Raw genomic sequence first — 26147 nt, 5'->3', positions numbered from 1 at the left:
TTGCTGTAGTTTCCTGTTTTACTGTATTTTGCAGTTGTATTAGCAGTTTTACCATTGATCACCGCCTATCCCTTCAAAACTATAAAGTCAAAAGCAGTAATATTTTATTAATTGATGATAAAAGCTCCATACCTCTCCTCCAGGGTAGCGATAAAGGTATTTATCTTGATCCCGAAGTGCAAATTCTTCTGGATACTTCCTCTGAATTCCTTCATAGGTCATTTCTTCACATACTCCCTAGCAAAATAGGAATTAATTCCAGAAGATAAAATGAAAAGCTATCTGCATTCAGAAATTCCCCTTTTTAACATATGTGACACCAGTTTGCATTCACTTACAAAAGAGTGAAAATAATTTCAGTGGATTATAGAAGGTTTTATCTCAAAACATGGAGGTTCCATAATTTTGATGACATTTATGATTGTAATCTCATGCCCACTAATTTAGGACTAAACGCTACTGAGTATGCCAGAACCTCCTTTGATTTAAATATTTGTTTGTCTGTTACGTTTTAACTGCACCCTTCCTCCTATCAGAGCTCAGGACATCATGCACCAAAATGAGTAACATCCAAAAATGCAGAACATTTCATGAATTTGCACATCAACCTTTCACAAGACTGAGCTTCAAACTTTTGAAATTCAGACTAATTATACTTTTTGAAAAATTTGGCTTACTTGTAATTTCTTGAAGTAAGTAAGTAAGTAAAGTTTTATTTAAATTATCCTTACATCAAAACAAATCACTTGCAACACCCACCACCATCTTCACCACCAGTGTGTGGCCAATTTGTAATTTTACTCACAGCATCAATCTCGTTCAATATCTTCCACTGCTCATATGGGACTCCCAGGGCCTCTGCTGTCTGGATAGTTCTTTTCAATTGGCTAGTCCACACCTTCAGATCCACAATCTCCTGCTCCTTGATGAACTTTTTCAATGCTTGTGCAAACTAGGATACAATACAATACAATTGAGATGCCTAAGCAGTTTTTGGCTTGTTGTCCTGGGGAAAGATTCCTCTTCTTTTATTAAGAATATGAGAATACCAATCGAAGTCTGATGCTGCTCACAATGCTAGGGTAGGTAGCTACAAGGGCATGAAGAATCAAGACAGATGATGGGAGTCTTTGGAAAAGCACTCTTTCCCAAAAGTATGTAAAAACACAGTTTGGTACAGAATTTGCCATATTTTGTTATATAGGATTGGAGCCAACCTTAATTTCATGCAGCCCACAAGAATGGGGTTTCACAAAAACAGAGAGATTTGCAGTGCAGCAAACTCCACCAGCTTTGGTTGTGGTTTTTGTCTACCACTGGCTGTGGCAACCAACTGACTTTTCCTATGGGCTAATGACCTTTCATAGGAAAAGATTTCCTCACTCCTGAACTAGAAAGAATGTATCTGTGAAGACAAGTAAAAGTATACTTTTAACTTAAGTTTAGGAACCTATCCAATATGAATGATCACACAGAACTCTATAAAATTAATTGATGAAGACCGAGGCCTTCGACTTACAAAAAAAATGATTAAATTGACACACACGCTATACAGTCGTAACTTGGATCCTGAATGCCCTGGAACTTGGACGTTTTGGCTCCAAAATGCCGCAAATCCAGAAATGATTGTTCTGGTTTGCAAACGTTCTTTTAGAACTCGAACTGCCAACAGGGCTTCCATGGCTTCTGATTGGCTGCAGGAGCTTCCTGCAACGAATCAGAAGCCGTGATTTGTAAGTCGAATGGACTTCCGGAATGAATTCCATTGAACTTCCAAGGTACGACTGTAGTTGTGTAACTTTCAGATATGTATAAGTTATACGTGTTTTATCTCTTTTTAGCTACTGTTGATTTTAACCATCTTCTGCATGTTTTTAAATAATGAAGAAAACTGCTTTGAGGTTTCAAATAAATGAATGAAACATCTGTAGGTGTTTTCTCAGAAAGCCATTTAATAAACGGAACAATTTTACCAGCAGGAACCCTAGCAGGGTGATAAATTTAGGATGATGATTCTTTTCTTTGCAATTATTGGCTGCATTGGCACATCATGGTGCACCGTAAATCATGGCTTAACATGCACAAGCAAACTGCACCTTGTCCCCACTCACAGTAGGAGGAAACAAATCAAAATCCCTGGGCTAAGAGTTATCCCCAAAATGAAGGATTGATATTTGTCTCACTCCCAAACTACAACCCTTGGTTTGAATTAATTGAATGAAGGGCTCCTTATTTGATTCCTCCTGGTGCAAGGAAGGAGCATTCACGTTGAACCATTAAGTATGGCTTGTTGTGACTTGTGACTGTGCTTAGCACAAATGAAGGTGAATGTTGGCAGAAAATCTGACCCTCAACTTAGCTCTTAAAATGCCAATACAGACTATTGAAAAAGGGACACGACAGGGGTGCCCAATGTCCCCATTACTTTTTATATCTGTCTTGGAGGTTTTATTAAACATGATCAGAGGGGACCAGCTGGTTAAAGGGATTCAGGTCGGAGCTAAACAATACAAATTGAGAGCGTTTGCAGATGATCTAGTATTAACTTTACAAGAGCCAGACACTAGTACGAGAAGAGTTTTAGAGCTAATACAAGTATTTGGTCAAGTAGCAGGTTTTAAGTTGAACAAACAGAAAACGAAAGTACTGGATAAAAATCTAACAGTTGCTGAAAGAGAGAAGTTTCAGAGTGAAACTGGTTTAATGGTAGCAAAGAAAGTGAAATACCTGGGGATTAATTTGACATCTAAGAATGCGAACTTATTTAAAGACAATTATGAGAAATGTTGGACAGAAGTTAAGAAAGATTTAGAAATATGGTCAAATTTGAGACTCTCCTTGTTAGGCCGAATTGCTGTTATTAAGATGAATGTTTTGCCGAGAATGTTGTTTTTGTTTCAAACATTGCAGATTGTGGATAAAATGGATTGTTTCAAGAGGTGGCAGAAAGACATATCTAGATTTGTCTGGCAGGGCAAAAAACCCAGAATAAAATTTAAGATATTAACTGATGCAAAAGAAAGAGGGGGGTTTGCCCTGCCGGACTTAAAATTGTATTATGAATCAGCGGCCTTTTGCTGGCTGAAAAACTGGCTGCTTCTCGAAAACACAGACATTTTGGATCTGGAAGGGTTCAATAACAGGTTTGGCTGGCATGCATATATATGGTATGACAAGGTTAAAATTCACCAAGGTTTCAAAAACCATATTGTTAGGAAGGCACTATATAATGTTTGGACTCGGTACAAAGATTTGTTGGAAAACAAAACCCCTAGGTGGTTGTCACCAGTGGAAGCTAAGGAAGTGAAAAAACTTAATATGGAATCAAAATGGTCAAAATATTGGGAAATTATAGAACAAGAGGAGGGAAAAGTGAAATTGCAGAGCTATGAGAAATTGAAGTCAAAAGTAAGAGATTGGCTTCATTATTACCAAATAAATGAAGTTTTCAAACAGGACAGGAAAATTGGCTTCCAGGTGGAGAGATCAAAACTAGAAACAGAACTGTTGGAACCCAATACTAAGAATTTGTCAAGAATGTATAACTTGCTGTTGAAATGGAATACACAGGATGAGACGGTTAAATCAGCTATGATTAAATGGGCACAAGACATTGGTCATGACATTATGTTTGCTGACTGGGAACAGTTATGGACTACCGGTATAAAGTTTACGGCATGTAATGCCTTAAGAGAGAACATTATGAAAATGATTTATAGGTGGTACATGACCCCAGTCAAGCTTGCAAAAATTTATCATACGCCCAATAATAAATGCTGGAAATGTAAGGAAACTGAAGGTACTTTCTACCACCTTTGGTGGACGTGCCCAAGGATCAAGGCCTTCTGGGAAATGATCTATAATGAAATCAAGAAGGTACTTAAGTGTACCTTTCATAAGAAACCAGAGGCTTTTCTCCTGGGCATGGTAGGCCAATTGGTGTCAAGGAAAGATAGGACGTTCTTTATGTATGCTACAACAGCAGCAAGAGTTCTTTTAGCAAAGTATTGGAAGACACAAGAACTACCCAAGCTGGAAGAGTGGCAGACGAAAGTGATTGACTATATGGGACTGGCTGAGATGACTGGCAGAATCCGTGACCAAGGGAAAGAGATGGTGGAAGAAGATTGGAAGAAATTTAAAGTTTATCTTAAGAACTGTTGTAAAATTAATGAGTGCTAAAATGTCATGGGTAATGTAAAACAGAATTGCAGTGATAAATAATTGGGTAAGAGGAAAAAGATTAGAAACTGAATTACAAGTACTGAAATTAGGGGTTGCTGGAAAAGTTTAAAACAGGGATGCAGAAAAGGGAGGTATGGGGAAGTCGTTGAAACAAGGTTCAAGAAAGAGAGGTTAAGAAATTATATGTGTTTACATGTTTGTTTGTTTATGTGTCGTTAATTGTTAGTTGTATTGTGTTTTAATATATGTTGTAAAACCAATAAAAATCTATTATAAAAAATAAAATAAAATGCCAATACAGATAGCAACAAAACTTATGTGTAGACCATACCTGCTTCCCTCGTGCTGACAGGCCTGAATCCCCACCAATCTTGCTAACCAGGTTGCACTCACTCTCACCATGTCTACAGAGATAGATGGTGCGTGGCTGAACATGGATATTCATAAGGTAATAGACAATTTTACTTTGGATGTAATCTTGGACTCTGTTGACAAGGAAGCGTTGCCCTACGTTGATCACTTTAATGAAAGAACGGTCTCTGGAATTCAGAAAACACCAGAAACATTATCAATATAATAATTCAATACGTATTTTCTTCCGTATGTACATGTTTCACAACCCATAAGTGAATGTATACATATTAAGAGCTGCAGCATATCCATCGGAATCACAAACTGCTGCGTAAATACAGGATACAGTGTGGTGTGAATTCCCCTCAGCTGGATTTGGAACTAGCTCAAAATTTAAAAGTTTCATCAGAGATCTGCCAGGGCCTTAAAAATAATGCTTTGGAGGCTTTTGTATAACATAGCCCAACTTAAACCAAGAAACAGGGCTGGTGATGGAAAATACATAAATATGCATGGGGCAGTTGAAAACTCATTGCTCAGCTCAGAAATGATTTTCTGCATATGTGCAGAGAAATACCTACAGGAAATGTTGTCGATTATGAGCTGGATAAATTCATTTTCCAAACCAGGTAATTATGACACTGCCACTTACAGTAGCGACAGTGCAACTCTGCGAGCCAAACCAGACATGTTTGCGCTAAGGTGATGAATGCTTAGTCTCTTAAGAGTGTCAGAAGCATATTTCAATGAAGCTACAAGGGGGGGGGGACACCCTTCTTTCTTTTCTTTCCAATGTGTTTCCAGTTCTCAGTGATGGAGAACTTCAAACATGCAAGGATAGTGCTTAAAATTCTAAAAAGCAGAGAGGAATCCTAGAACATTCCCGGGAAGCAAGAATGGATATTGATATAAGAGATTGCTGTTTCTGCTACTATGGAGAGTGTTCTCGCATGTACTAAACAAGTGTGGGGAAAGAGTAAGTCAACTCATTTGAACTTCCTCTCCCCGTGTTGGTTTAGAACAGGCATAGCCAAACTCTGGCCCTCCAGATGTTTTGGAACTACAATTCCCACCATCCCTAGCTAACAGACCAGTGCTCAGGGATGATGGGAATTGTAGTCTCAAAACATCTGGAGGGCTGGAGTTTACCTATGCCTGGTTTAGAACAACTGTCTCATACAATATCCTTGTGGAAATGCTGAAGTGTCACCACATGTAGTTCTCTTCTTGGTTTCATTTCCACCCCAAATACATACAACAACTTGAAAATCTCCTGACTCCTTTGTCCTGCCTCTTACTTGTCATAATTAACTGGATCAAGAGGCTGATAGGTGACTTTATAACATTCTATTCGCTTTAGGAAATCATCCATCACATTCTCTCGGTTTCTCTCTGGGTAGTCAGGGCTGGAAACCTTCACTTCCTGATCAACAAAGAAAGTTGTTTCAAAAGTTAAGCAAACTTTATACATAAAAAGAAAAGAAAAAACACTAGTGAAACAAGTGTCTGACTGGCTGCTCCTGAAGCAGCATGGCTCCAACACACATGATCCCTAAGCTTCCAAACAAAAAGATACTGTTTAAATGTCTGCCTCATCCTGGCACAGAAACAAAGGACAATACTAAATGAATAGTGCATTATTTGCTTTGGGAATAGATAGACTGGGCTGCCCTTTCTATTACCTTTCCATGCATGCTGTTTGCAAGCTTGTGCCAAAAATATGTTCCAAGGTCAATAATTTGATGACTTAATTTTAGCTTCCAAAGTCTTACATAACTTACATAAATACATCCATTAGCCTTAAGTTACCATACCTAAACAAACACTATTTTCTTCAAGCTCTGCATATAAGGAAGTAGCCATTGCCAAAAGCTATTACTTACACACCCTACCCACCCACCCCATTGGAGTAAAAGTATGGAGGGGGGAAGTATATGATACATATAAGCTTGATAAAATTACTTTTGAAATAGAAATAAGCAAACCCAATGATCACTAAGATGTTCTGGATTTATTACTCACAAAGCCTGGAAATTCTTTAAAAAGTGTCTTATATGGGGTCAAACCACCGTTCCGCTGATCTCTAAGGCCAGGCCAAAAATCCCTCCTCTACATTTGCAGGGCCATTTCTCCCAGCTGGGTTTACTTCAGATACTGCAGCCTGGCTGGTGGAAAAATAACCTCAAGTGGGGAAATAACCTCAAGTGTTGAACCCCCTTTTCCAGGTGAGGGAAAGGGGTTTCAACAGTCTACAACTGCAGATAGCTTTTGTCATTAAAATCACATGCCATTTAAAAATTGGACTGATGAATCTGTAAAGACACACGTTATCTTGTGTAACCTGGCATCTAAGCATGACACTAAAATGCAGGTGTGCTGCAAACATGGGGTCTAACTGCAGTGCTGATAGCCAATTTACATGGTTACTCTGGCAAAGACCAGGGTCACCCCATTGTAACAAGTGTACTACATAACAAGTGTACTACATAACATGTGAAGGGCAATATGTGACCAATATGTGACCATAAACATATGCAGACACATACCAGGGAACTCCAGCCACAGTATAGAGTGGCCCTTTGAGAACTTGAAACAAGAGTCTTGGAACAGATAGTGTTGGCAACAGCACTGTCTAATACTGCAATATAAAAAACAAAACCACTGAATGACCTTGGACAGCTCTCATCAGGGCTGGCCCAAGACTTTTTGGCACCTGAGGTGAACCACAAAATGGCATCCCCCTCCCCACCAGGGAAGAACAAGGGAGAAAATGTAAAGATCTACATCGAGATCTACTGCCCCTATGGATTCTGCCACCTGAGATGATAGCCTCGCTTTACCTCATGGATGAGCCAGCCCCAGCTCTCATCGAGAACTAAGAACTAAGGTCTTCAGTATGTGCCATTATTTTGTTTGATATTTTTCAAGTGGTGTTCAAACTGGACTGAATCCAGATTCAACCCTCAAGACCAGATTTCCAGGGAGATGCAGGGGGAAGGAGGAACCCATGAAAATTGCTGCCTACACCCTTTTCCCTGGCAGAAGCATTCCCCTGAACAGAGTTCCTCTCACAGGAAGTCTACATCCAATCTGTAGTATGCCTTTTCTTTGATGAATATCCACACAACACTGGCAAACCAGCAGGAAGAACAAATGATGCATGAAATGTGGAGCTGATCTAAAACATCACAAAATGGTGGTCTTTCTCTAGCAACACCGAACTAATGCCAGTTAAGTATTCTGTAACAAAGAAAATCTAAGTAGGCCAACCTCTGGAATATGTCAAATACTCACCAATATATTGGCAGCAATGACCTCTGGATCATCACAGACAGACTCCACAAAAAACACCTGCAAAAGGGTTGGGGGTTGGAGGAGGAAAGATGCTTATTAAATTGCAGGTCCTCTACAGGCTGCAGCCCCCTCAGCCTAATTTCAAAAAGCCTTGGTATGCAATCAGTTCACACCGCCCACTGGAATTCTCTACCACCAGCAGTGGTAGAGAGGAAGGTTGGGGAGAGAAAAGGGAGAGTCAGAAAGAGAGGCAGAAAAGAAGGTAGCAGAAGAGGAGAGGCAGAGGGAGGAAGTGAAATAAACAATGAAAGAGAGGAGGAGAGAGAAATGGGGTGGTCCAGCCACTTTTGCTCTGGCTTTGCCTGATATGGGCCCACCACCTGAATGGGTTTTTACTTTCATTTAGATTTTGTATCTACAGCTGTCATCAGGCCCCTAAAATTTCTACTTCAGTAATAATAATTTAATAACCAGTAAGTCCTAATTTAGAAATTTAGATAATTCCTTCCCGATTAAAAAGAATCCAAAATGAGAGGTAACCTGCTCTGAGAACTTATTATACACCCCCCACCCGCACCCACCCCTGCTCTAGCACACAATGATAGACAAGCTCATTTTTTACTTTGAACTGGGAACAAGCTTGTAATGAAGTCATCACCTTAAAAGAATTTTCTTTAGCAAAGGTCAAAATCATGTCCCGCCTCTCCCGAGTTGTGTTAGTTGCATCAAAGACCTTAAAGAGATAGACAAATGTGCCCATCAAACTTAGGTGTCCACGGAACATTAAAAGAATAGGCAGCTAACATACAAATACACACATGCCTAGACAGCTTTAAATCTCAGCTAAACATTTAATAATGGATTGAATTCAAGTCCGCCTCATAACAAAATCTCAAAGAACTCTACTGGACTCCACACCTTATTATTTTTAAATAGATAAGCTGGCGGAATCTCACTGAACATATGAAGCAGAACTTCCAGGTCTTAATTACAACTCAAACCACATACTAAAATCTTTATTACATTTTTATCTGCTGCCTCTCTGAGAGCCTAGGGTGACACAACAAATATAAACAGAGATAAAAACTCAAACTTAGGATAGATTGACATGGGGTAGGGACCCTGCTACCCAAGTAAGTGAGATTGGCGGGGACAAACGAGGAAGTTTTTCTGGCTGTGGCTCCAATCTTTGGAACTTCTCACCTCTTGACACCTACAAGTCCAACACACTCCAATCTTTTCAGAAAGCAGTATTTGGAGACAGCCTTAATTATGTATTCAAACATTTGTTTACTGCCCTTCATTAAATTTGATGCTATGATGATTCACAACAATAAAGCAATGAACATGTTGACACTGACCACAAATAAAAGCAGCTGATAAAATATCAGAAACTGTGCTTAAAAGGCCTGGGGGAGTAAAAACATTTTGCCTAGTACCTAAAAGATTATGTTGGGGTTGGACAAGTCCCCATGGAGAGCAAAATTCCATAACTAGGGCAGCCTAGCCAAGAAAAGTCCTCTCTGCAGTTGAAGCCTCACTTCAGTTTATCACCTTCTGATGGGAGAGGTACTCAGAGAAGGGCATTAGCAGATGATCTTGGAGTCCAAGCAAGATCATCAGGAAGAACTTTCTGACAGTAAGAGCTGTTCGACAGTGGAATGGACTCCCATGAGAGGTGGCGGATTTTCTTTCCTTGGAGGTTTTTAAGCAGAGGTTGGATGGCAATCTCTCATGTATGATCTAGTTGAAATTCCTGCATTGCAGGGGATTAGACTAAATGACCCTTGCGATCCCTTCCAACTCTACAATTCTATGATTCTATGTGTCTAAGAGCTTTTTCTTTCTTTTTCTTCTTCTTCTGCCCTGACGCTTTCCCCATGAAAACCCACTCTTTACTGCTGAAAACAGTTCCACAGAAAACCTGAATTGCTGTTTGTTCCAATTCACTACTAAAGAGCGGGTTTTTCTGGAGAGAAAGCCATGAGAAATCACATCCTGTTATTAGATACGAGTAGATGTATTCTGGGCTTGTGCCATAAACTCTAATTCATTTAGGGCCCACCTTGAGATCTTGGACACACCATTAGCCCAGACATACATTATGAGGCCAATTCTTAATTTCCCCTGTATGTATTTACGTGATGGGAGTGGTGCTCTTGTGTCTCGGTCCCGCCTGTAGTGGGTCCCAAACCACCAGCTGAAGGCCAATAATCTTGTGTGCACTTACAGCTATCTGGCCAGACTCCTCCATGAGATAAACTTTCACATCTTCAAGGGCCACCAAGGCACATTGTCTGCAAGATAATCATCATCATTGAGTAGGATGGTTTAAACCAAAGACGACATCAAACCAAACTACACTGGTACCTCTAGTTACGAACTTAATTCGTTCTGGAGGTCCGTTCTTAACCTGAAACTGTTCTTAACTACAGGCGTGCTTTCACTAATGGGGCCTCTTGCTGCTGCTGTGCTGCCAGCACATGATTTCCTTTCTCATCCTGGGGCAAAGTTCTCAACTCAAAGTAACTCTTCCAGGTTAGTGGAGTTTGTAACCTGAGGTGTTTGTAACTCAAGATACTACTGTACTGGATGCAGTGAGTCAGTGGAATATGTTATACAGCAATAGCCTTCTCCCTGTTTATTTTATAGTGCAACCCACTGAATCAGATATGGGGGTGGCGAAATGGGATGGGCTGCCCCTGGTACAGTAGGATAGTTTCTTCACATGCCCCTCTCTACCCTACTATTCCGCCCTTCCTTTTATTTATTTCTATCCCATGGGGATAACTTACTAAAAGTTGAATGATATCTTGGCTTTTCTATCTTCAAAGGTTTAAAAATAACATCTCCCTGTGTTTTGAGGTTAATTTTAGTGAATTCCAAAACTAGCAACATAAATACTGAATTATGATTATCTGTTACTATTTAACAGTCACCAATATTTTGAGAGATGCTGGCATTAACTTACTTTCGAATCCTCATGGCTTCTTCATTATCATGCCTGAAGAAATCATATGACTTGTACGATTGTACTGCTTCACGGCGGTAGACTCCTAAGTTAAATACTTCACAAAACGGAAATTCAGTTGTCAACATTCCATAATAAATAGTGTTACAGTGGTGCCCCGCAAGACGAATGCCTCGCAAGATGGAAAACTCGCTAGACGAAAGGGTTTTCCGTTTTTTGAGCTGCTTCGCAAGACGAATTTCCCTATGGGCTTGCGTCGCAAGACGAAAACATCTTGCAAGTTTGTTTCCTTTTTCTTAACACCGTTAATACAGTTGCGACTTGACTTCGAGGAGCAACTCATAGAACGCAGTGTACATAGTAGCCTTTTTTGAGGTTTTTAAAGACTTTGGTGATTTTTGAAGCTTTCCCAAAACTTCTTTTGCAGCCATTTGGTAAGTTAAGCTTTTAAAACTTTTTTGGGGGGTTTTGGATTTTGGGTTGGGGTGTTTGGAATTCAAGGACTTGGTGTTGGGGAGGGGTTTGCAAGAATCTGGAAGCTTGTGTGTTTTTTTCTGCATTTTTATGATTTTTTGTGACCATTGGGGCACTCTGCTGTTTTTTAAAAAAAATTCTGGATTTGAATTTCTGTGTGCTTGGTGGCTGGGGGAACAGTTGGGGAGGGGTTTGCAAGAATCTGGAAGCTTGTTTTTTTTCCTGCATTTTTATGATTTTCTGTGACCATTGGGCCACTCTGCTGTTTTTTTAAAAAAATTCTGGGTTTGAATTTTGAAATGCTCTTTACAGTATGTGTGACTTTAAAGAGCACTTAATAAACTCTTGTTTTATCAAATTTGGCTTTGTTTGGACTTTTTTTGACCATAGGAACGCATTAATTGATTTTCAATGCATTCCTATGGGATTTCGTGCTTCGCAAGACGAAAAATTCGCTAGACGAAAAAATTCGCGGAACGAATTAATTTCATCTTGCGAGGCACCACTGTACAGTACTAATAGCAGGTGGAAATCTGGTATCTAAATGCCAGTCATTGAAATACCACTATTCATTCAGATTTTCACTTCACTCCCCTCCCCATGGGTCTCACTTAAAAAAGGAGATTAAGAAATTAAAAACATGGCATCAAGGCATCTGTTTGTGATCTAAGTACAAATATTGCTGTACTACATGAATACCTCTGTTAATATTTTTAACCTATAAATGAAGTAAGGAAAGTCTGGTTATTTCCATTTTCCCAATGGGAAAACTGAATCACAAACACTATGCTTATAGAGGCCCACCAACTTGTTTGGGATTCTCAACCACCTAAAGACTCTGGGGATCGCAATAAGAAACTTTTTTCAAAAAATAGAGCTGAAATTAGACTTCTAAAGTACCACTGAAACGTATTTCTTTGCCTTGTACTGACACTGCCGAAAAGTGTCAGTATTATTTAGCACTTGTTCAGAACATAACTTGTTATTCAGAACTTGTTATTTAGCACTTGTTCAGAACAACTTTTCAATTATAGGAAGAAATAAAAAGATAACCGCATCTAGGCATAATCATTCAACCAGGACTGGATTAATGCAAGCTTCTAACTACCAACTTTCCCAGCCACTTGCAGCTGATCAGAAACTATTTATTATTTTAACTGCGTAATAACTATTATATCTCATGCATAGAAATATAGAAAAACCTTTTGTAGGCACTCCAATCCAGTTGAGGTAGCGAGTTAATTTCTTGGACACATAGGTCTTGCCTCTTGCAGGGAGGCCAATCATTACAATCAGAGTAGGGGAATTGGTCATATAAGAGGCCCATGCTGCAAAGAAAGCAAAGACAGAATAGGTGACTTCTACAAGACTGAAAAAGAAAAATGCTGGCAATAAGCCAAAATAATGGAGGCTTCCCACAACTCCTTCTGCCCATACATCTGCCATAGACAAGGACACCGTGTTCTGCTCCCAATCAATCAGCGGACTATGGCATGGTTGTATCAGGTGTTTGCTAATGAAGAAGGCTAACCAAGCAAAAAATAGCCACTGACTATGTGCCTCAAACTGAGCGTGTCACTCAGTTAAAAATATTTCCCAATTAAGCTGTGGGCTTTTCAAGGTTAACAGAAAAATGTCACGATCCCTCTTGAGAACACCAATGGAGCCAGCTTCCTTTCTGAACATGATGAATATAGATCTGAAATAAAGTAAACTGGTCTTTTATTTGCTTTTTGTCTAAGACGCTGAATTTTCTAACATTCATGCTGCCCTCAAATGAACAGGAGCTGCGTATGATGCTTATCAAGAAATATATTATTTTTCTTCAGTGAAAGAATAGTCTGCAGTTCATGTACATGATTTGTATTCGGTACAGCAATGATCAAAAGCCTAAAAAAACAGATGTCTGTGGAACCTGCAGACAAACCTTCCCAACACGATACTCTCTAGATGTCATTATTTTAAAAAGCAAACTAAATAGAATTTCTCCCCATTTATAGCCCCAGCTTATGGAAGGACTAGTTTGGGGGTGGCTGCTGTAGCTACTACTCCAAGAAATCCTGGCTCCATTTCAGTCAGCACCAGCATTCTCAATTATTATAGTGGATCCAGGATTAAATTGCATAACTGAACATTTTACCAATGTGTGGCCATATCCATCTCTGACAGATATCATATGAGAGAAACCTGAAGCTACTTCATTACTGGCTTGTCTGGATCTCTTGAAATAAGATGGAACCCCCAAGCCTACCAATTTTACTAATGAGATAAATTTCCCTCTCAAATGTAATCTGGCAATAACCTAAACAAAATTTCTTTTTTATCCCAAGGTTAAAGGAAGTAGATTGTAACATAAAAATGGGTACAACCCATTCTGCAAGCTGGGCTGAAATAGATGGAAGTTGCAGATGAAGAAATCTCTATTTTTATGCAACTTGCTTTGTTTTCAGCGGGGCATCAGCAAAAGAAGTTCACTGGGTCTAGTGTCAAAAATAAGGAGACATGTAAAGATGAGCTAGGTCTGTCTGAGAGAAAGAACAATTTTAATAGCTTATCTCTACAAGAGTTAAATCACATTTCAGCTTCGGTGTGACAGTCCTGAAAGTACAAAACCACAGACAACAGCAATTTTCCAGATCAAAATTTTGTGTTGAAGGAATTGGGCAACTTATGCTGAAAAAGCAGCCAGGCTTCCTCAAGCTGCTTTTTCAGCTCCAGATGTTTTTGGCCTACAACACCCATGATCCCTAGCTAGCAGGACCAGTGGTCAGGGATGATGGGAATTGTAGTCTCAAAACATCAGGAGGACTGAGTTTGAGGAAGCCAGCTCTACACGGATTGTCTGCTCAAACTGTCAGTCTACCATGACTAAACCCTACTAAGGGTCTGTCTGGCCTTAATTTTCAAAGAATAGCGTTGTGAGTTGGGTGTCTGTGTGTCAGTCTGGATTATATCCTTGGATTCCTTCCAGACCTGTGAGCCTGTACCCAGTGAGGGTTACAATCTAGGAGAGGCTGCTGAACAGGTCAGACAAAATTTCTATGTAAGATAATGGCTTTAGCTGGCCACTTAAGTACTCTCATTGGCATGTCAAAGAGAATGAACTAGACTGCAATAGCTACAACTAAGTGATAGTGCTGTCCAGGGATGGAGGGTTGACATTCTCTCCACTCCCCTCATCTGACTGGATGCCACTGTCATCTTAGGATGAAGAACAATAGTATGGTATGAGTGCTGTGTGTGTGTGTTTAGCTGGTGCTGGAAGCTAGACATATCTGTTCTGTCCTGGATCTGAAGCTGAATTTTGGGCTTCCCTGGAAGCCTAATGGAGAAGCAAGATATGGTGTGGTGTTAATGCTATATGAGCCCCTCCATCCTATACTCATATTGTATATACAGTAAGTGTAAATAAAGCCATGTATCCTAAAGGCACCACAGGAAATGAAGCCTTGAGTAAAGTGCAGGCACCCCCACAGTCTCTTGCTACTCAGAGATTAGGCTGGTGCACTACAGTAGTATAGGATTCAACCAATAAAGTAAGTCAGTGCCATTACAAAAATTTGAGGGATAGGGTTCAAGACAGAGTCAAAAAATTAAAATTAAAAAAAATTGTCATGTCAGCAAAAACAAATTGTATGCAGGCCACTGTACTAGAACAATGCAACAAACCTAGCTATTACAGGCAGTGCTTTTTTCCTTTAAATATGTTTAGGAATACTCTCAATTTTGACTCAAGAAAATCACCATTTTATAGTTCAAATAGGGAAAAATAAAAACAGTAAATGAACAAAAGTACAAAGATTCACAAAATGTTTAGGGTATACGTCCCCCCAGAAAAAAGCACTGATTACAGGAATACTGCAGGCACTACAGTCATACAGCCAGAGAGAAATATTTGGAATGGGGTGCAGACCAGCAATTTCCTGGTGGTAGAGAGAGACTGGCAGTTGCATGTATATTTTCTGTAATCACAAGACTGCAAGAAGCCCTACCAGCGTAGAAGGAACTGAATGTAAGTTACCCTACTGACCTACTGGACTTCACATTCATTTACTTATTCACCCTCTTCCCAGAGGATCTAAAACAAATAATGAGTTCTAAGAATATAGGTTAAAGGATCCTGGTACTGAGGTTGTTTATTCTTCATTAGCAAACTATCTCATGACTCTGTAACAGTTGTAGGAAGTCTCCTAGAAACTAGGGTCCTACAGCATACAACTAACCCTTTGGCTGACATTCTAAAAGTATACAGCTATTCAAAGTGGGGGAAGCAGTAGTAGTTTAGTCACTTTAACAGAAATGATACAAGTAGCTGTGGGCCAGGCTGACAGTAATTTATATAAGATTAATCCCATTATCAATTCCTTTAAAGTATTTCTATTCCAATTTTATTTTTATTCTGCCTTTCACAGAACTTCATATATCAAAGTAACATGGTTCTCCCTCTTCTCTTTCCAGAGTTTTCTTTTTCTCCTCAGAACAACCCCTGTGAAACAGGTGAGGCTAAAAGAAAGCTTGTCGCTATGTATAATTTAGCTTGGTCTCATAACATCAAGGGTTGTGCCCCGGGGAATAATTCATCCCTATATTTAGCACTGTGCTAAATTTGAAAGTTGGAGCACACCCACCCACACCCACACCCCACTTTTCTTTCAGTATTTATATACGTGCTGCCCAGCAAAGCAAAGCATCACAAATACTCACAGCACTTTTTCTCCGAGAATCGCTGATTTGAAGGTTTGTTTTCTTGGTTGCAACCGTTGCTGTTTACCTGCTCCGGTACTGGAGCTGCATCCCCTGACATTGCTGCAAGGCACACACTTCCTCACTTTTGATCGCCAGCCTTCTCCTGGGAAACCAAAGGAGGAGTATTATGAAATGCTCAGCTCTCTGGCAGTAAAAGAACAACATGCACAAACAGCAATCTGTCCCTGATGTTCCTTCCAAGAGGGACTAAAGTGGGGCAGGGAAAAGCAGAAGCTACATTGAAGTTGCTAATCAAGGTCAAGAGATACTCATCGTACTATTTTCAAAGATGGCACAAACCCCATAAAGAAGGAAAGTAGGAAAAGGTGTCATTCTCCCTGAAGAAACCTTTACAACCAGGAAATAGGTATTTGCACCCTATATAATCCTTAGCATCCTTCATTTGACAATTACATCATCTTTCTCTTTCTCTCTTTTTTGCAGAATTCCAATTGCTAAAGACCTTTCTAGGCTAGAGGGCGTTACAGTGATCAGCCCAAAGCCAGCAGCAACACACACCGGCGATCCCAGACATGTAGCCGCGAATAACTGTTGACGAGGATTTATATCTGGAGTTAGAGCCCTCCTGTCAGTTCGGCAGCTGGAGCCTCAAAATCTCTTGCTCAAGCTCAAAGAGGCTTTCCTCCCGCCGGGCCCAACACACCTGCAGAATTTAGCACGCCGTCGCCGGGGACAGCAAGCCCAGCGTCCTGAGCACAGAACGGGAGCCGGTCCGGCAGCTCCAAAGCAGAAATGCAGATTGAGAAAGAGCCCGCCCGCCCCGCCTACCCCCAAAGGCCAGTGAAGCCAGGGCACTGCAGTGCATCCGAAACCTCAGCAGCAGGTATCCAGGTGCATCCTATTTTACCTTCCAGACGCCGAGAGGGAAAAGGAGGCCGGCTCTGTGAAGATGCGGAAATGAAGACGGCCAACCGGCAGCGCCGGCTACGAGGTGCGAATTCAGTAAGTGACGCAAAGAAACGCAGAAAGAGGGAAACGGAAAAAAACAGTGGCAAAAGGAGGGTTATCGTACATTTGCGTATGATCACAAGGGTATTTCTCAAGGGTGATGGTGTATTTAACGATGTGCATGAAATTACATAAGCCCTGTACATCCATCATATTTCTTGGGTGTTGCATCACACTCAATGCGTGCACACGTTCGCGGACTGAGTTTGAAAAGCAACCCGTCCACGGGGGGACGACAGGTAACCGCGGGCAGGAAACTTATCCAGAGGGCTGGTGGCACTTATAATGAGCCAAATGTAATGCAGCAAACGGTTCGGGACCCACGCCGCAAACGCATGTGCAAAGAGGCTCCGCGTAGCAGCGGCTCCTGTTACAAAACAATGTGGGGGAAAGGGAGCGCAGAAAGCCGCCCCCGAGACGAGGCATCTTAAGCCTCCGGGCTCAGAGCCGCCTCTACCGCGCATGCGCGTGGAAGGAATGGCGTGGGAGTCGCCTAAGCCGGATGTTTTCAAGCGATCTTTGGCTGGGAGCTCGCCCCCGAATCTGATTGGTTGCCCCGGTGCCGTGCACGTTGGTTCGATGGGGGAAAGGGACCAATAGGAAGTCTGAGGAAGGAGACGCGAGGGCTGCCGGTAGCCGCCGCCATTTTGCTGTTGGGGGGCTCTGAAACCCGGCAGCCGCCGCCGGGACAACTCTGGAACATCAGGCGGCGAGATGTTGCGGCTGCGCTGTAAAGCCCGGAGCGGCTCCTATCCGCTGCCCGGACTCACGGCGCACTCCCGCCTGCGCGAGCTCCAGGCCGCGATCGCTACCCTCACCGGGGTCCCCGTCAAGGCCCAGCGCCTGCTACTCGGTTTCCCCCCGCTCGGCCTGGACCTTAGCGACGAGGAGCGGCGCCTCGGGGAGCTCGGCATCCACTCTGGTAGGCCTCTTCAGATGGGAAATTTTTTTGGGGTGTCTTAGCTTCCTCCTGAGAAGCCGGGGGGTGTCTCTCGAAACTCCTCCTGGCCCTGTACGATGTGTGGTAGTGTCGCCTGCTGTTGTGTAGCTGGACGAAGGGTCAGTTCACGAGTAGCCTTGGGATATGCGTCCTCGCAAAGTGGCATTCAGAGGCATCTCACTCCGGAACTGGGAACACAGGGTAGGTAGGCAGGCATCGCAACCAACAGTTACTGGTATTATTCTGCTCCGCGAATTTGTCTGTTCCCCTTTTTAAAGGCTTCCAAGTTGGTTGCCATCACCACACTTTTCAAAGGTAAGATCCAAGGTGGTGAGCGGATCCAATTATGTCCAACACTGATTAAAAGCAGCCTGTAATAGTAACATAGGTTGGGATATTCGTTCAGTTTTTTGGCCAGTTAGAATGGATGTATCTATCCTTCCTCCCCAACCTGGCGCCCTCTTGGGTGTTTCAAGCAGTTCCCTCCAGCCCAGCCACATGACCAATGGTAAGAGATGATGGAGACATAGTCCAGTAACATCTGGAGGGCACCAGTCATTTCCTTTTCTGCCAGCTGGTAAGGAAGGGACAAGCCTGATTTCAGTTGGTGCAGCTGAATGAGTGTTTTCGCAAATGATTTTAGAATGCAATCCTGTGTTCCTTGGAAGTGTGTCCCAGAGGCTATAGGATAGAATGGATCTACCCCTTTAGTGTTGGGAAAGGAGACCTGATGTCAGAGTCTCCTTTTTTGTTTCTTCCTCCTCAGGTGTCTTGGCCCAAACAGTGTTGGAGCTCCAACATGGTGGGGCAAAAAGGGGGTGTTCTAGGAAGCTGCAAGGATCCAAAGCTATCTATGTCCCCAAGTCCACATACAGTGAGGAGGAAGTTTAGACACACTCCAAAAATTGCCAAAATACGTTGCTTCCCTTTCTTTACTTTTGCTTCTGATTATTACAACAGGAAACGGATAGGAATGCAGGAGTGCCCTTGCTTCCGCTCCACTGGGTTTACATCCTATATAGCTTAGAATAAAGCAGTTCAATTGTCTTCCATGTTCTGCTCTTACCTGCCCCCTTTAGTATCAGCAGCCTAAGAGGAATAGTTCTATCCAGCAATAATATTAGGCTGACTTCTTAAAAAGTTGTAGTTAACAAAAGATGAGTGGTGCAACATTTCTTTGGAGGGAAACTACACATTGCAAAATATTTCTGAAGCACAGCATGTATTCAATCACATAACAGGAAATATTGAAACAATGACACAGATGTTTTGACATCCTATAATTGTCTAAAATTGGCTGGGTGTTGGTTGTTACTACCCAATAATTAAATTTCAGATTTTTGCTATTAGTATTAGTATTGAATATTCTCAGCCTACCCTGATGCACAAGAGGATTAGTGTAGTTTCTCATCTATTTAAAATGGGGAATATGCTATCTCTCTCTTTTTTCTCTTTTTTTGTCTGTATAAATCTTGTTCAGGAATAGGTTGTAATTCCAAAAACACACTTAATGTGTCATAAAACTCAGTGAGATGTAGTTCTGTATGCACAATAATCCTGTTGACATCTGAAGAAAACTTTCAGGAATTGTTGACAGTTGAATTTTAAAGCTATTTCTAGAAGCTCTACAATGAAATTTTGAGTTTTCTGATTTCTGCATTTAGCCACCAGGAAATCATGCTGGCAGTAAAATCTAAATCTTACCTACATATTCATGACCAGTTTTTTAAATCCTTTACCTGAGTGTCAGAGTACTTAATATATTTCCTCAGTAACCATTTCAGCCTACAGACTATTATTTCCCTATTAGATAATGTCGGGGAGGGGGCATCTGAAAGATTAATTCATGGTCGACTGAGACTCAGTAGGGAGGGACTTGTAGTTCATGCTCTTAATTGTTGCAGTAAACTATACCTTTATTTCTTTGTTCTGTTTTTCTTGACAGGTGATACACTAATAGTTGAAGAAGATGCAGCCAAGCCCAAGACTGAGTCACCCATAGTTACAAAACGGACTGTTCCTAATTCAGTCAGGGAAGCACTCCCTGTGCTTGCTCGGAAGGTTGTTCCAGCAGATAACTCATGTCTCTTTACCAGTATATACTATGTGGTAGAAGGTGGGGTTTATGACCCAGGATGTGCCCCAGAGATGAGAAATCTTATAGCTCAGATAGTAGCAAGTGATCCAGAATCCTATAGTGAGGCAGTACTAGGGAAAACTAACCAGGAATACTGTGAATGGATCAGAAGAGAAGATACATGGGGAGGTGCAATTGAGGTTTCCATTTTGTCTAAATTCTATCAATGTGAAATTTGTGTAGTGGACACTCAGACGGTTAGAATTGATCGTTTTGGGGAAGATGCTGGCTATGCCAAACGGGTTCTTTTAATTTATGATGGTATTCACTATGATCCACTTGAGCGTAAAATTCCCAACTCAGATATTCCACCCCAGACAATTTTTTCAGCATCTGATGACATTGTCCTTGCACAGGCTTTGGAGTTAGCAGATGAAGCCAGAAGAAAAAGACAGTTTACTGACGTAAACCGGTTTACATTGAGATGTATGGTGTGTCAGAAAGGATTAACAGGGCAAGTGGAAGCCAGAGAACATGCCAAGGAGACTGGGCACACCAACTTTGGAGAAGTGTGAATTTTCTGTGGGGTTGGTTATATCTACTACCTCACGGAACAAGAACAAGCCTCCAGGTTTTTAAATAAGCTGTATGTAATCAAATGAATCCATTATAAGCTTGAAAGACCTAAATTTAATTATGGCTGATGCGCACAGGTTTGCTGTGGTTAGTTTGAGAAGTTTACAAGCGTGTATGTGTGTCATTTTCCAACTGGCTTGGAGTGTTCTTTTGCATGTCTAAGAGAACTAGAGACAACTATTGATACCAACTGCTCTTGAAAGAATCTGAACAGCTGATGCAGGAATTCCTCTGTGACACAACTGGTTATGCACTCACTACTGTAGCTAGCTAGGCTTGCATATAAGATTTTAGAATCACTGATGGAATAAAAATGTCAGCTTGGTTACAGAGTTTTTGATTATACAATCTAATGAAGAGTTTAAGTTAGTTTCCATTCAAATTTGGTAAGATTACTTGTGTCTCTCAGCTTTGTTCATGCAAAATGTGTGTATTTGTTTAACTAAAGGCAGATAAGCTACACAGTTGCCTCTTCAATATAGGAATCCCAAAGTTGGTTTATTTCAAATCACTGAACAAGCATACCATGTTTGCGTAAGTGAAGCTGTCGTGATAAAGGGCTTCAGCTTGGAGGTTTAGTCTTCAGCTGTCTTAGATAGTGAAAAGCTACCAATAAGACCACATTTCCTTAGTACTTAATATATTGGTGCCCATTAATTACATTTTAAACTGTTGTTGCCTGCTTGGAGGCTTACGTGCATTACGTGCATGGCACGTTCTTCAAAATTAATGAAATTCCAACATTCCAAGCAATACAAATAAAAGTTTTTTAAAACAACAGATAAATCATATACGCAAGGTGCATGGGGGGATATTTCATGCCCCCTCCCAAATTGCCACATGTTTATTTGCTTAAAGTGGAACTTTTGGGGCCAAATTCCAAGTAAGTCTGCCTCTTTTCTGGTTTCTAAATATGGCAGTGCTGGATTTCGCTAACTGCTGATTGTCTCCTCTTGAAACATGTCCAAGAAAGATGAACCTCAAACATGTACCTGCTTTATGATGTGAATTGAGGGGTTAGCATGTTTATATAATCTGTCAATTGGGATTGGTGCTTCTCACCAATAGTGGTAGTTCTTGGTCTATATCCAGTACCACAATTTGGTGACTTGCTAGTTATACATTTGTGGTTGCCATTATTAATATGACAGCAAGTGCTCCTATACTGTGATCCAACTCTTATTATATCGCATGGTTAAGTGCCACAGTCTTCTTGCTGCTGAGGCCTTTAAGTGGGTAACGTATCACTGGTTAGTGTAAGCTATTTTGTACATGGGCTCTTGGCGTTGGGTCTTGAAACTGCTTCAGTATTTGGGTTGTACCTGGTATCTAAATAACTTTGATCACTTTAATGCTTCTGTCTTCTTTAATTATGAATAATTAATAGTTTGGTTTACATGTACATTTTTTATTTTTAGTAGAAACCAGGTCATTAATAGATTGCAGAACACCCACATTTACCTCTGGGCTAATTTAATTTCAGTTTAAGTAAGAACATTTTTTTTAAAGGCAAGGATCTTTTTAAAGGCATTTTTTTAGATCCAGTAGGTACACTTGTTAGGACTAAGAATCTTATTTTCCTATAATTAAAGGCCTGCATATTTATAAAAGTCCCCCAACTCATCCATAGTTAAGTGGGAAAGTAAATGGTTGGAATGTGGATAGAATCAGTAGACAAGAGTGTAGCATGAGCCTTGGAGTTGCAAGGAGCCAGTGCTAGCAGCCTACTATGGGTTTACATTATGCTGGGATCAGCCATAAATGCCAATTTCAGCACAGCATAAAGTTGTCCAACATAAACAGGTTGAGGCTTATTCCATGTGGCATCAATCCCGCCCAGAGTCTAATATTTGATTGGTATTGGAATGAGATTGCAGCTGACATGCACTACTGACGTGTTGACATGGCTGTTTGTGCTTTCAGCTGTCTGTGCTGTTGGTTTGGGGTGCTAGACCTTAACATTATGCTTTTACCTTTTGAAGGGATCTTTACATTCACTACATATGTTTTTTAGCCATTTTGCTATACTTCTACATTATTTCCGTTTGGAAACATTGAAACGTTTGTGTTCATCCAGTTATAGGTGCTCAGAATGGTTGATGAAAACAGATTTGTTCTGGCCAGGTGATGTTAGTTTTAAGTTCCCTTTATAGCAAAGGGAAAAGTTAGAATGAAATACTTCTATTGCTTTCAACAAAGCTTGCACTACAATTCTGTGCATGGCTACTCAGAACGAAGTCTGACTGTGTCTAGTGGTGCTTTACTCCCAGAAAAATGCATAGGATTGCACCCTAGCTCATAACTAACTAGCTGGGTCAGGCTAGTGCAGATACAACATAGAATTGTCCTGTGATATTTTGACAGAAGCCTTAATTGGACAGGCCAAGTACAGTAGGGCTATGCTTCAGGAAGACACTTCCAATTTTTCCTTGGCTGAAGGAAGCAAAGGTGTAAATACAGTCGTACCTCGGAATTTGAACATAATCCATTCTGGAAGTCAGTTTGACTTCCGAAACATTCGTCTTCCAAAGTGCGGCTTCTGATAGGAAGCTCCTGCAGCCAATCGGAAGCTGTGGAAGCCCTGTCGGACATTTGGCTTCCAAAAGAACGTGCGAAAACTGGAATACTCACTTCTGGTTTTCGATCGTTTGGGAGCCAGAACGTTCGACTCCCAAGGCGTTCGGGAGCCGAGGTACAACTGTAATTCCAATTAATGTGTTTTAGGCTTTGCTTGATTGTGTCTTAAGTAGCGCATATGAAGAGTGAAGCCAATGAAACAGATGGATTTTAAATAAGTAATATTGGTACTGATGTTGACTTTCAAGTCAGACTGACTAAGAGTGCAGCACACACATACCTAGGAGTGAGTCTAATTGAACTCGTGGGTTTTACTTCTGAGTAGATATGCCTAGCGTTGCACTGTGAAACTAATTTAATTTTTTAAAATAGTTCTGTTTTAAGTCTCTTCCAGTAACTTTTTACAAGCCTGTGCATATAGGTCTAAAATGTGTGGAAGAACAGAGGAAATAAATATGTGACACATTTTACACAAAATACTTGAGCTGGCCTAACACCAGGCCTAAAGCCATGTACTTTGAAGAAGTTTGCATTAAAATCAGTAGGACCTCCAATTGAATGCACCATATTTTTCGCTCTATAAGACGCACCAGACCATAAGACGCACCTAGTTTTTGGAGGAGGAAAACAATATTCTGAATCTCAGAAAACAATATTCTGAATCTCAGAAGCCAGAATAGCAAGAGGGATCGCTGCGCAGCGATCCCTCTTGCTGTTCTGGCTTCTGGGATAGCTGTGCACCCTGTATTCGCTCCATAAGACGCACACACATTTCCCCTTTTTGGGAGGGAAAAAGTGAGTCTTATAGAGCAAAAATACGGTATTGAAATAAGATACAAAAGCTGTGATCTGAAAGTACTGATTTGAGTGAAATTCACTTGAATCCCTGTGGTCCTTTAGCTCAGAGTAAATTTATATTCCCATATTTGTTCACTTAAGGCTCATCCACACTTCTGATTGCCCCAGGAAAACCTGCTGTTTACTGCTGAATCGAAGCAAACATCAGTCAGGTTTTCTGTGGATTAACGTTTGCTTCAACTTAGCACTAAAGAGCGGATTTTCTGGGGGAAAGGGGGGTCGGGCAAAGGCAGAACCTCTTGAGGTGAGCCTTGACTTTCTCAGACTATTGGTAGGCTATTACTTTGTCCTCAGTTTGGCTGGTTGAGAAATTAGTAATGTTCACAACAGTGGTGTGAAGGTGACCTATTGTTTGCATGGACAAAGATTCCCTAGGTCATTAGTTTTGTATATCTTTTCCTAGTAAATGTTAATTTTGGAAGTATATCTCAAGCTACAGTTTTATGGTTTTGCTGTGGTTTTTCAGGAGGCAACGCTTGATAATGGTTAATATTGAACTAGTAGACTTTAACCCCCCTGCAGCCTATCTTTAAAAAAGTGAAAACAAGTGCAAAAGTGTTATTTTGTCTTCCTGAATTTGACCATCAGTATTATGTATGCACATTATGTTTTAATTCTTTTTGATAAAATATTTTCAAATGTAGATCAGGTTGATTTTGCTGAAACCAGGAGCCGTGTACCTTCAAAGGACCATGAAAGATTGATGCATTTGAGGAGCAAAATGTTTGAAATTATACAAACCGCCTTGAAACAGACTTTTTAAACTGAAAGCCTGTTAAATCTCGCTGGCTGTTTTAATCTGAAAGCTCTCAAGCTCGGCACAAAGATGATGGTTATCTCCCGTTTCTCTTTAACATCTGGTTATCAAAGTCATGCTGCCTCTGAACATGGAGGTGCCATTTGACTTTTGCCAAATAGCCATTGATAGACCAAGCCATTTAAGCTAGCAGCCCTTACCGTATGCTTTAGTAGTAAATTCCAGTGGTTGTCTGTTAAGGTTTTTTTGTACTGAATCAATCACAAATCACCAATGGGTGACCCTGAGTGCTATTATTATGAAATGAGTGGGGGGAAATACCCTCCCAGCTTCCCCCATGCTTTGTAATCTCATAAATCGCTCATGTTTCCCTTTGCCTCTTCTAGACTAGTCCTAAACACTTAAGATTTTCCTTGTAGGGATGATACCCCCATTCCTCCAAGAACCAATCAAATAGGACATAAACCTTCCTGCAGGAAATACTGTTCTTCTGTCAGGATGTCCCATTGCCTTCAGAACTACTTTGCACAGAAAACTCAAGTATGCTGGTAAATCCGAGGCCTAGGTCACAGCCTAGAACACATTTTTAAAAATAAAAACTGTATTTATCAAATAGTCAGTGTTCCCTGTTCCTTTGTGATTTTTTTGATTATTATTATTATTATTATTATTATTATTATTATTATTATTATTATTTTAAATTACACCTGCATTGTCTTTAGAAGCTACTGTCTGCATTCCTCTTATAAATACAGAAATATCAATTAATTCATAGGACTTCCATGTCCTGTGGAAGGAGTTGATATGAAATATTATTCTGAAAATTATTGGTTGAAAGCATCATTACTGAACACATTCAATCTCTGGTGGAAAAGAATACAAGATAGGAATTTCTCAAAATGACTATGTTGACATAGGACAATAGAAAGACAAGTCTCTTCCAGTAGCTTTCTTATTTAATGTTACAATATAATATATCCTTTTATAATAGGGAAAAATGTTTTTCCTACTGTCGTCTTCAGTCTGGAATGATGAACAGATGCATCTATTCCTAGTCTCTGTTCAGTGCCAGCTTCTATGTACTGCTACATACAACTGCCATATTAATGTTCTGAGTGCTATCATTAACCTTGAACACTTCAGTAAATGTTGAGAACTGGGTGTGGTATAAATATTGAATGTCTAAATGTTAATGAAACGCAAACCTGTAATGTTACTTGACTGGATTATATGTTGAAGCTCTGTTCTGAGACTTACAGATCTGGCAGCTATCACCAGCACTAACTTCCATAAGGATGAAGGAACTTCACTT

The 26147-nt window shown here is 40.7% G+C and overlaps 2 protein-coding genes and 1 long non-coding RNA gene across 12 annotated transcripts in view; 2 read left to right on the top strand and 1 right to left on the bottom strand.

Annotated features, from left to right (window-relative positions):
• Positions 1–17445, bottom strand: part of PFKFB2 (6-phosphofructo-2-kinase/fructose-2,6-biphosphatase 2) — a 38778-nt gene extending 21333 nt beyond the window's left edge. For 3 of the 10 annotated variants that reach the window (XM_083617491.1, XM_083617489.1, XM_083617493.1), the window contains exons 1-11: positions 16890–17445; positions 15980–16124; positions 12478–12603; positions 10802–10898; positions 10061–10127; positions 8489–8563; positions 7831–7887; positions 5835–5959; positions 4517–4724; positions 806–952; positions 133–237 (exon numbers count right to left, since the gene is read on the bottom strand). In XM_083617491.1, coding sequence (XP_083473617.1) covers positions 133–237; positions 806–952; positions 4517–4724; positions 5835–5959; positions 7831–7887; positions 8489–8563; positions 10061–10127; positions 10802–10898; positions 12478–12603; positions 15980–16079 — 1107 coding nt within the window. In that variant the 5' untranslated portion in view covers positions 16080–16124; positions 16890–17445. Of the gene's footprint in view, positions 1–132; positions 238–805; positions 953–4516; positions 4725–5834; positions 5960–7830; positions 7888–8488; positions 8564–10060; positions 10128–10801; positions 10899–12477; positions 12604–15979; positions 16125–16685 lie in introns of all 10 variants that reach the window. The other 7 variants (XM_083617488.1, XM_083617494.1, XM_083617492.1 and 4 more) reach the window with 5 other exon arrangements.
• LOC310764224 lies at positions 15222–16550 on the top strand. The gene is made up of 3 exons (XR_014549085.1): positions 15222–15287; positions 15736–15772; positions 16466–16550. It is a non-coding gene; the product is annotated as an uncharacterized lncRNA (long non-coding RNA).
• Positions 17446–17704: 259 nt separating the features above from the next.
• YOD1 (YOD1 deubiquitinase) lies at positions 17705–24357 on the top strand (the record flags this gene model as incomplete). Its single annotated transcript, XM_083617595.1, has 2 exons — positions 17705–17912; positions 19876–24357. The coding sequence occupies 2 exons, from the start codon at positions 17705–17707 to the stop codon at positions 20580–20582; spliced, it is 915 nt and encodes a 304-aa protein (XP_083473721.1). The 3' UTR covers positions 20583–24357.
• Positions 24358–26147: the final 1790 nt, after the last annotated feature.

This window comes from Podarcis filfolensis (genome assembly GCF_964270895.1).
Source record: "Podarcis filfolensis genome assembly, chromosome: 6".
In the NCBI taxonomy this organism is placed as follows: domain Eukaryota; kingdom Metazoa; phylum Chordata; class Lepidosauria; order Squamata; family Lacertidae; genus Podarcis; species Podarcis filfolensis.
The sequence above is the reverse complement of the archived record's forward strand: the minus strand, read 5'-3'. Positions and strand labels throughout refer to the sequence as shown.